Source organism: Chelmon rostratus, chromosome 6 (assembly GCF_017976325.1).
Source record: "Chelmon rostratus isolate fCheRos1 chromosome 6, fCheRos1.pri, whole genome shotgun sequence".
Classification (NCBI taxonomy): Eukaryota; Metazoa; Chordata; class Actinopteri; order Chaetodontiformes; family Chaetodontidae; genus Chelmon; species Chelmon rostratus.
Genome location: NC_055663.1, coordinates 12,337,175 through 12,348,069, shown reverse-complemented (window position 1 = coordinate 12,348,069; position 10,895 = coordinate 12,337,175). Strand labels below are relative to the sequence as shown.

General features: G+C 43.9%; 1 protein-coding gene across 1 annotated transcript; it reads left to right on the top strand.

Moving 5' to 3' along the window:
* Window positions 1-10,272: 10,272 nt before the first annotated feature.
* Window positions 10,273-10,781, top strand: LOC121608458 (poly(U)-specific endoribonuclease-C-like). The gene is made up of 2 exons (XM_041939741.1): window positions 10,273-10,339; window positions 10,444-10,781. Exons 1-2 carry the CDS (start codon window positions 10,289-10,291, stop codon window positions 10,717-10,719), a joined length of 327 nt encoding a protein of 108 aa, XP_041795675.1. The 5' UTR covers window positions 10,273-10,288; the 3' UTR covers window positions 10,720-10,781.
* Window positions 10,782-10,895: the final 114 nt, after the last annotated feature.

Below are 10,895 nucleotides of genomic sequence, written 5' to 3'. Positions count from 1 at the left end.
CAACAGATTAATATCTGACTTTATGAAATGAAAAAGAGAGAATAAAAAGTTTCACTATGACATTACTGCTGCTAACAGTACTGTTTACCTTTGTTGAATTTTAACAGGAGAACCACCTACTTAAAATCATTTCCCCAGACAATGTTTGTATCCCGATTAACAAGAACATGAATTCATGTTAATCTAAACACTCATAGCAATAATGTCTGCACTGTCAAATGTTAGGTACTTAAATGAGCACTAACACACTTGGATGTGGTGCTCATTTAAATATTTTCAGCGCTAATGAGTACTGAGCATCAGCTTATGTGCAGCCATGGTTACAACGGTAGTGCAAACTAACTAGCTAACACATAGCAAGCGCTAATAACTCACCTTTATGTGTTTCCTGAGGTTCGACGGATGGTTATTGAACGCCAATACTTCTTGGAATTTTGGTTTGCACAAGATGCAACGCATTCGCCAGGAGTTGTTTTAGGCACCAAAAAAATCTCAAAAAGTTATTTTAAATAAGGCCACAGGTGCTGGTCGTCGACAGACTGCTCCTCACCGCTGTCCATTATGTGCAGCTGCTCTAAAGTTCGTGGTCTAACAGGTGTGGGCGGAGTGCCAGACACACACACACACACACACACACACTCAGACAGCCGTGTCTCCTAAAAAATATATAGGCTTAGGCTGTATATAAAAAGTAACGAGCCTTTTTGGGAAATGTGACGACAAACTGGACGGACGTGTACAGTATCTGAAACATGACCCATCGTTAACAAGACGTTGAATAAAACACAGCAAAGTACTTGTTATGAGACCGTAAATGTTACGCCTGCATTTTTATCAGAAGTTTTCTTTTGAATTTTGCAGTCCGAATGTCATTCTACGGCGCATGCGCCAATGACGCCGCTGATCAAAGCGGCTTCAAAGCCACAGATGACGTCACACGGAGCTTTGAAAAAGTATGAATGAAACTGAGAAATGATTTCAGGTGGATTCATTTTAAAAAACAACAAACTGTTATTAGAAGGATTTTGTGGAAGTGTAAGAGACACAAAGTGATTAATGAGTAATTTTTTTTAATCTGAACTGACTTTAATGGCTGATAAATCTTCTGTTTCAATGGCTGCAAACAACTTTTTTACTGAACTAAAAATGTCTGACCATAATGTAAACACGCGTCTGTGCGATTCCTCTTCTGGCTCTGAATCGCACACACTACATATGACAGAGAAGCAACAAATACCTGAGGTTATGGAGCTTCTACAAAAAGTTCATGAGTTGGAAATGACAAAGAGACATGATCAGGAGTACAACTCTAAGCTCCAGTCAGAGGTAAGGGCGCTTCACTCGGAGCTAAAAGATAAGAGAGACAAGGTGACTGAGCTCACACAAAAAGTACAGTCATTGCAGAGACTTCAGGACACAGAGAAGATTGTGAATGAGAATCTCACTGCTCAGGTGGCCCACCTTGAATCTCTGATGAAGGAAAAAACAGGAGAGATTGGAAGGCTGATGGAAGACAAGTGTCAACTTCAGCGAGACAACGTATTTCTGAACAATGAAAATGATTGTACAGTGGACCTTAAGCCTTTCACACGCACACAACACAAAGAGATTGACGGGCTGATGGCCACAGTGTCCGACCTTGAGCATCGTGTAGAGTTGGCTCAGCAAGACCGCAGGGATAAAGATGAGCTGTTACAGAAGGTAGCCACATTAGAGCACCTGAAAGAGACAATGGAGACAGAGATCGGAAACCTGGTGGCAGCAGTCGAGGATCTGAGCAAGCAGGATAAGAACACTAGTGCCAAGATGGCTCTGCTTGAATCTGAAATAGACAAAAAACAGGCAGTGAATGAAAATCTGAGAATTAAAGTTCTTGAGCAGGAGGAAACTGAGACAAGACTAACTGAAGAAAATCAGAGCCTGACTGCTCAGGTGGCCCAACTTCAATCTCTGACAAAGCAAAAACAAGGAGAGCTTTCCAGCCTGATGAAAGATGTGTGTGAACTTTGGCAAGACAACACATTGCTGAACAATGAAAATGAGTGCATAGTGAATGAGTTGTGTTACCTTAAGCCACTCACACGCACACAAAATAAAGAGATTGAACAGCTGAGGGCCACAGTGTCCGACCTTGAGCATCGTGCAGAGGTGGCTCAGCAAGACCCCAGGGATAAAGATGAGCTGTTACAGAAGGTAGCCACATTAGAGCACCTGAAAGAGACAATGGAGACAGAGATCAGAAACCTGGTGGCAGCAGTCGAGGATCTGAGCAAGCAGGATAAGAACACCAGTGCCAAGATGGCCCTGCTTGAATCTGAAATAGACAAAAAACAGGCAGTGAATGAAAATCTGAGAATTAAAGTTCTTGAGCAGCAGGAAACTGAGACAAGACTAACTGAAGAAAATCAGAGCCTGACTGCTGAGGTGGCCCAACTTCAATCTCTGACAAAGCAAAAACAAGGAGAGCTTTCCAGCCTGATGAAAGATGTGTGTGAACTTTGGCAAGACAACACATTGCTGAACAATGAAAATGAGTGCATAGTGAATGAGTTGTGTTACCTTAAGCCACTCACACGCACACAAAATAAAGAGATTGAACAGCTGAGGGCCACAGTGTGTGACCTTGAGCATCGTGCAGAGCTGGCTCAGAAAGACCCCAGGGATAAAGATGAGCTGATACAGAAAGAAGCCACATTTAAAGACATGAAAGAGACAATGGAGACAGAGATCAGAAACCTGGTGGCAGCAGTCGAGGATCTGAGCAAGCAGGAAAAGAAGACTTGTGCCAAGATGGCCCTGCTTGAATCTGAAATAGACAAAAAACAGACACTGAATGAAAATCTGTCTGTCAAAGTCCTTGAGCAGCAGGAAACTGAGACAAGACTAACAGAAGAAAATCAGAGCCTGACTGCTGAGGTGGCCCACCTTGAATCTCTGACAAAGGAAAAACAAGGAGAGCTTGCCAGTCTGATGAAAGATGTGTGTGAACTTCAGGAAGACAAAGAATTGCTGAACAATGAAAATAACTCCATGGCCAATGAGTTGCGTTTCCTTGAACCTCTGACACAGACACAAAAGAAAGAGATTGAACAGCTGAGGGCCACAGTGTGTGACCTTGAGCATTGTGCAGAGCTGGCTCAGCAAGACCGCAGGGATAAAGATGAGCTGTTACAGAAGGTCGCCACATTAGAGCACCTGAAAGAGACAATGGAGAAAGAGATCAGAAACCTGGTGGCAGCAGTCGAGGATCTGAGCAAGCAGAGTGAGAACACTAGTGCCAAGATGGCCCTGCTTGAATCTGAAATAGACAAAAAACGGGCAGCGAATGAAACTCTGAGAGTAAAAGTGCTTGAGCAGCAGGAAACTGAGACAAGACTAACTGAAGAAAATCAGAGCCTGACTGCTGAGGTGGCCCACCTTGAATCTCTGTCAAAGGAAAAACAAGGAGAGCTTGCCAGTCTGATGAAAGATGTGCATGAACTTGAGGAAGACAAAGAATTCCTGAACAATGAAAAAAACTGCATGGCCGATGAGTTGCATTTCCTTGAACCTTTGACACAGACACAAAAGAAAGAGATTGAACAGCTGAGGGCCACAGTGTGTGACCTTGAGCATCGTGCAGAGCTGGCTCAGCAAGATCGAAGAGATAAAAATGAGCTGTTACGGAAGGTCGCCACATTAGAGCACCTGAAAGAGACAATGGAGAGAGAGATCAGAAACCTGATGGCAGCAGTCGAGGATCTGAGCAAGCAGAGTGAGAACACTAGTGCCAAGATGGCCCTGCTTGAATCTGAAATAGACAAAAAACAGACAGTGAATGAAAATCTGTCTGTCAAAGTTCTTGAACAGCAGGAAACTAAGACAAGACTAACTGAAGAAAATCAGAGCTTGACTGCTCAGGTGGGCCACCTTGAATCTCTGACAAAGGAAAAACAAGGAGAGCTTGCCAGTCTGATGAAAGATGTGTGTGAACTTCAGGAAGACAAAGAATTGCTGAACAATGAAAATAACTCCATGGCCAATGAGTTGCGTTTCCTTGAACCTCTGACACAGACACAAAAGAAAGAGATTGAACAGCTGAGGGCCACAGTGTGTGACCTTGAGCATCATTCAGAGCTGGCTCAGCAAGACCGCAGGGATAAAGATGAGCTGTTACAGAAGGTTGCCACATTAGAGCACCTGAAAGAGACAATGGAGACAGAGATCAGAAACCTGGTGGCAGCAGCCGAGGATCTGAGAAAGCAGACTGAGAACAGTAGTGCCAAGATGGCCCTGCTTGAATCTGAAATAGACAAAAAACAGGCAGCGAATGAAAATCTGAGAGTAAAAGTTCTTGAGCAGCAGGAAACTGAGACAAGACTAACTGAAGAAAATCAGAGCCTGACTGCTGAGGTGGGCCACCTTGAATCTCTGTCAAAGGAAAAACAAGGAGAGCTTGCCAGTCTGATGAAAGATGTGCATGAACTTGAGGAAGACAAAGAATTCCTGAACAATGAAAAAAACTGCATGGCCGATGAGTTGCATTTCCTTGAACCTTTGACACAGACACAAAAGAAAGAGATTGAACAGCTGAGGGCCACAGTGTGTGACCTTGAGCATCGTGCAGAGCTGGCTCAGCAAGATCGAAGAGATAAAAATGAGCTGTTACGGAAGGTCGCCACATTAGAGCACCTGAAAGAGACAATGGAGACAGAGATCAGAAACCTGATGGCAGCAGTCGAGGATCTGAGCGAGCAGAGTGAGAACACTAGTGCCAAGATGGCCCTGCTTGAATCTGAAATAGACAAAAAACAGACAGTGAATGAAAATCTGTCTGTCAAAGTTCTTGAACAGCAGGAAACTAAGACAAGACTAACTGAAGAAAATCAGAGCCTGACTGCTGAGGTGGGCCACCTTGAATCTCTGACAAAGGAAAAACAAGGAGAGCTTGCCAGTCTGATGAAAGATGTGCGTGAACTTCAGGAAGACAAAGAATTGCTGAACAATGAAAATAACTCCATGGCCAATGAGTTGCGTTTCCTTGAACCTCTGACACAGACACAAAAGAAAGAGATTGAACAGCTGAGGGCCACAGTGTGTGACCTTGAGCATCGTGCAGAGCTGACTCACCAAGACCGCAGTGATAAAAATGAGCTGTTACAGAAGGTCGCCACATTTGAGCACCTGAAAGAGACAATGGAGAAAGAGATCAGAAACCTGGTGGCAGCAGTCGAGGATCTGAGCAAGCAGGAAAAGAAGACTTGTGCCAAGATGGCCCTGCTTGAATCTGAAATAGACAAAAAACAAGCAGTGAATGAAAATCTGAGAGTACAAGTTCTTGAGCAGCAGGAAACTGAGACAAGACTAACTGAAGAAAATCAGTGCCTGACTGCTGAGGTGGCCCACCTTGAATCTCTGACAAAGGAAAAACAAGGAAAGATTGCCAGTTTGATGGAAGGCATGCATGAACTTCAGGAAGACAACAAATTCCTTAGAACTGAAAATGATTGTGTCGTGGATGTGTTGTCTTCCCTTGAGTCTCTGACACGCACACAAAACAAAGAGATTGAACAGCTGAGGGCCACAGTGTGTGACCTTGAGCATCGTGCAGAGGTGGCTCAGCAAGACCGAAGAGATAAAAATGAGCTGTTACAGAAGGTAGCCACATTTGAGCACCTGAAAGAGACAATGGAGAAAGAGAACAGAAACCTGGTGGCAGCAGTCGAGGATCTGAGCAAGCAGAGTGAGAACACTAGTGCCAAGATGGCCCTGCTTGAATCTGAAATAGACAAAAAACAAGCAGCGAATGAAAATCTGAGACTAAAACTTCTTGAGCAGCAGGAAACTGAGACAAGACTAACTGAAGAAAATCAGAGCCTGACTGCTCAGGTGGGCCACCTTGAATCTCTGACAAAGGAAAAACAAGGAGAGCTTGCCAGTCTGATGAAAGATGTGCGTGAACTTCAGGAAGACAAAGAATTGCTGAACAATGAAAAAAACTGCATGGCCAATGAGTTGCATTTCCTTGAACCTCTGACACAGACACAAAAGAAAGAGATTGAACAGCTGAGGGCCACAGTGTGTGACCTTGAGCATCGTGCAGAGCTGGCTCAGCAAGACCGCAGGGATAGAAATGAGCTGTTACACACGGTCGCCACAGTTGAGTGCCTGAAAGAGACAATGGAGAAAGAGATCAGAAACCTGGTGGCAGCAGTCGAGGTTTTGAGCGAGCAGGATAAGAACACTAGTGCCAAGCTGGCCCTGCTTGAATCTGAAATAGACAAAAAACAGACAGCGAATGAAAATCTGTCTGTCAAAGTTCTTGAGCAGCAGGAAACTGGGAAAAGACCAGTTGAAACAAATCAGAAGCTGACTGCTCAGGTGGCTCGCCTTAGAGATGAAGTCGTCCTGGAAAATCGAGCTGCAGTACCTGCAGCTGCTCAGGTTCAGACCAGAAGCTGGTGGCATTGCACTGCTAAAGTTGTCGTGAAAGTTGCTGTTTGTGTTGGCATGGCTGTAACTACTGTTATTGGCATGGGTGTCGTGGCTGACAATCTGGGAGCCAAACGCAACTGTCTATGACTACAACCTGCTGGAGTGTGTCTCCAGCCTGCTGGAGCCCTCAAGCAACCTTGAACGGACAGTACCTCATTACTCCTAACCAAGACAAGATGTAAACAAGACAATGTTCAGCTCCAATTTCAACTATAAGAATGGATTCTACTATCAAGGCTCAACTAAATATCTAATCATATGTAAATATGAATTATGAATCTATGTATAATAATGATTACTATACATTCATAATTCATATTTATAAATGTAAGGGCAGCATGGTGGTGCAGTGGTTAGCACTGTCACCTCACAGGAGGTGGGCCCTCCTGCGTGGAGTCTGTATGTTCTCCCCATGTCTGTGTGGGTTTTCTCCAGGTGCTCTGGTTTCCCCTCACGCTTCAAAGAGAAGCGAAATCAAATCAATGAAAAAAAATCTATAAATGCAATGACAAAATAAAATAAAGCAAATACAAAATCACAAATTGAAGGTGGAATTTACTCTGTAAAATATATTTGAAGATGAATAAGAAAGACGATGAAAACTTGAGTATTGTAATAATTACAAAGATGAAAAGAACACTTTAGTTCCACAGGAAAATATCATAGAAGCACAAGTTATGTAAAATATTTCCATGAAAGTACTCAAAAAAGAATTAAGTAGTGTGTCTGTTACATGTACAGCATGTAAAGTGGAGGTATAGATGCCAGAACATTTCAGCCATTCATTTATGGTGGTGTGAGGAAGATAAGGTGAAGTAGACGAGTCTTTCAGCCTGACAGGATAATCAGTGGATTCTTCATACAGCAGCAAGGCGAACAAAGTCACTGATTTTGGGTTAACTTGCCCACATGAGACCAATTAATATAAACATGGCACAAAAAGTAAGGATATTTGTGTTTGGTACATTATTTCTTTGTTGTAGCAATGCTTCTTGGCAATTAATCTTATACCATTGGGATCCTGGTTATTTCCCTTTTAAATAGTGCCACATTTGTGAGGAGTATGTGGGTTGCACCCGAGACAATCTTCTCTGCCAATGCCAAACAGCTTATTTTGCTATTGACTCTTGTTTATTTTTTGTTTTTTGTTTTTTTTTTTTTTTTTGTTTGGTGGATTGGATGATTGAAGTCTGAAGAAACAAGACATACTGGCAATTTAACAATTTATTCATTTAACAAACAGGAGAATGAGTAGTGTGTCGAAGAACCGTACACACACTAAAAAACAAACTTTGTGGTGGAGTAAAATATAATAAATTTACTTTCATAATTTCTACATAGTTATATTTAGATGCTGGGAGACTTAGAATTTACTGTATATATATACATGCCTGTGAATATTCTCACTCATCCAGGTCATTGTAAGCTTTAGGGCATTCAATCGTTCGCAACTGGACCTCATCAGTTTGTCATAGAAGACGTTTCGCCTCTCATCCGAGCAGGCTTCATCAGTTCGTATGCAACCAGACTAGATAGGACAGCTCTAGTCCAACGCAATGGTGTTAGGTTCAAGTATTTATCCCCTGAGTGAGGCCAACCCCCAAAAGAGTGATACCATTCTTGGTTTTGGGGGGCGGCCCACGATGCCCTGTGCAGTTTTAACCACCCGTGCCAGTTGTTTCCTCTCCTGTGCCGTGCAGCTGCCATACCACACTGTCACACTAAGGCAGAGGATGCTTTCAATTGTTGCCCTGTAGAAGTTGACGAACAACCGAGAGGAGAGTCCAGCCTATTTCAGTTTACTGGGGAAGAAGAGCCTTTGTTGTGCCTTCTTCACCAGGCGGGAGGTGTTCATGGACCAGGAAAGATCGGATGTGATGTGGAGGCCCAGGAACATGATGTTGTCCACACGCTCCACCACTTCTCCGTCCACGAGGAGGGGGGCGTGATCCATCTTCCTGGACCTCCTGAAATCCACAATAACCTCCTTGGTCTTCCCTGTGTTCAGCACCAGGTTGTTGCCTGAACACCACTGGGTGAGCTGGTGTATCTCCTCTCTGTAGTGGGTCTTGTTGTTATCTGAGATGAGACCCACTACTGTAGTGTCTTCACGACTGTGTTGGTGGGGTGTATGGCAGCACAGTCGTGAGAAAACATGGTGAAGAGGGCTGGGCTGAGCACACAACCCTGTGGTGTGCCCATGCCCAGCGCTGCAGGCAGACCCACTGCGTGTAGCTTCAGTGCCAGCTTGTCTGGGATGATGGTGTTAAAAGCTGAGCTATAGTCTACAAATAGCATCCTGACGTAGGTGTTGGGCTGCTGCAGGTGGGTCAGGGCTGTGTGCAGGGTGATGGAGACAGCATCCTCTGTGGACCGATTCCCTCTGTAGGCGAACTGAAGACTGTCCGAGGTGGGGTCCGAAGGGATGGAGCCTCTGATATACCTGAGAATAATCCGCCTAAAGCACTTCATGATTACCAGGGTCAGAGCAACAGGCCGGTAGTCATTCAGGCAGGTGATGGATGTCTTCTTCAGTACCGGAATGATGGTGGAGGACTTGTGGCACTCAGGAACCGTAGACAGCTGCAGGGACAGGTTGAAAATGTCCAGGAACACTCCTGCTAGCTGGTCAGCGCATGTCCTCAAAGTCTTGCCTGACACCTTATCCGGTCCTGTACAAGGCTTCTCATGCCAACTGTTAAGCTATGTAAGATATGTAATCGTGGAAAAATGGCCTCTTTCATTATTCTTTATGTAATAATCAGGTTCACATACACATTCTTACACAGTACAGAGTGTAATAACATTCAAAAAGACAATTGAACTCGGAACAATGCAAAGAGGAAATTTAAGAAAATGAAAATGCCCGTACAGTAAAGGACATAAAAACTGAGTCTAAATTAACTGCTGTATTTTAGGTGATCAGTGATGTTCTTGATTGATCAATTAGTTATTCAGTCCAGAAAATGGTGAAAAACGTCAATCAGTGTTTCCCGAGCCCAAGGTAACGTCCTCACGTCACGTTTTGTTCACAACCCATAGATATTCAGTTTACGGTCATGGAGGAGTGAAGAAACCAGAAAATATCAACATTTCAGAAGCTGGAGTCAGAGAATTTGGACATTTTTTCTTGAAGAATGACTTGAAACGATTAATCCATTATCAAACAAACTGTATATACAAGAGTAGCACTGTATTTAAACATTGTTTCAACTCTCAAGTATTTCCTCAGTGAGTGTCAGGATGTACATTTGTCATACATGAAATAGCTTTGTTCCCTGCCATTAAAAGATGTTAGGTTTATTTTTCATGTTACAGTATATTGCATGCAAACATATGAACATCATGTTTTTGTCTGTGCAGGCTTATTTTTGCATTGAGTCAACACATGGGAGCTAAGCTGTCTTGCGCCAGCGTTGGGTTTGCATTGATGTACATGTCGTAAATGTTGTCCACAGCGGGCTCATATGTACCTGGTGAGCAAAGGGCAGTCCAGCTCAAACCTGAGGCAGTTTAAGAGCCAGCTGCACTTGATCTGGTTCCACCTCTACCACCGACAGAGAAACATGGGGTGAGGTGCTGAACCATCCTGCCAAACACCAGCAGATGATCATGTCATTAAATCAGTGTGCGTACAGAAAGCAATTAAGGTTACTCAAACTGTGATTGTTTTGAAGTAATGTTTTGTTTTCTGTGGTATTTCTAAACTAAAAACATTCACCAGCCTCAACTCCTGTGTGTCTTCGTTGGTGAGACAAAATCTGCAACAGAAATCAGTGGTTTTCACAACTGGATCCAGTTCTACCTGCAAGAAATGAGCACACACTTGGACTACAAAGGATACAAGGCCAGGGACCATGACTTAGTAAGTATAACAGTTCACCAGATAAAACAAAGGCAGTTCTTTCTGTAACAACATAAACTGCTTCCTTCACTATCTGCCCACGAGTGTATCTGACTTGTCCACAGCCCGATCAAGACGACCACGTTCTGAACCTCCAGTTCAGCTGGCACGGTCTGGTGAAGCCCGTGGGCAGCGCCTTCATCGGGACCAGCCCTGAGTTTGAGATGGCGCTCTTCACCATCGTCTTCCTCATGAACACAGAGAGGAGCACCGTGGTGCTGGTCAACATTGACCGGTGTCAGGTGGAGCTGGTGGTCATCAGACATGGACGCTCCCTCGGGACGGCGTACCCCAAACTGCTCAGCAGCAACAACAGACATCGCAGGCAGCACTTGCACTGATGTGAAGGATCCTCTGATACAAAGTGATACACACATCCTTATATTATTCATGCCCAAGAACCTGAGGCCCCTCCCCCTGGTTATTGCAGAAGATCACACAACCACAATTTTTTTTCAGCACAATTTTCACATTTTGACAAACATTAATACATGGCACATACATTCAGTTTGAAATC

What these genes read in the sequence shown, in the direction of transcription:
- LOC121608458 (XM_041939741.1), top strand. Translation starts at nt 10,289, where the DNA reads ATGAGCACACACTTGGACTACAAAGGATACAAGGCCAGGGACCATGAC. An exon ending in AGGCCAGGGACCATGACTTA is followed by an intron (nt 10,340 to 10,443) that starts GTAAGTATAACA and finishes ACTTGTCCACAG; the next exon opens with CCCGATCAAGACGACCACGT.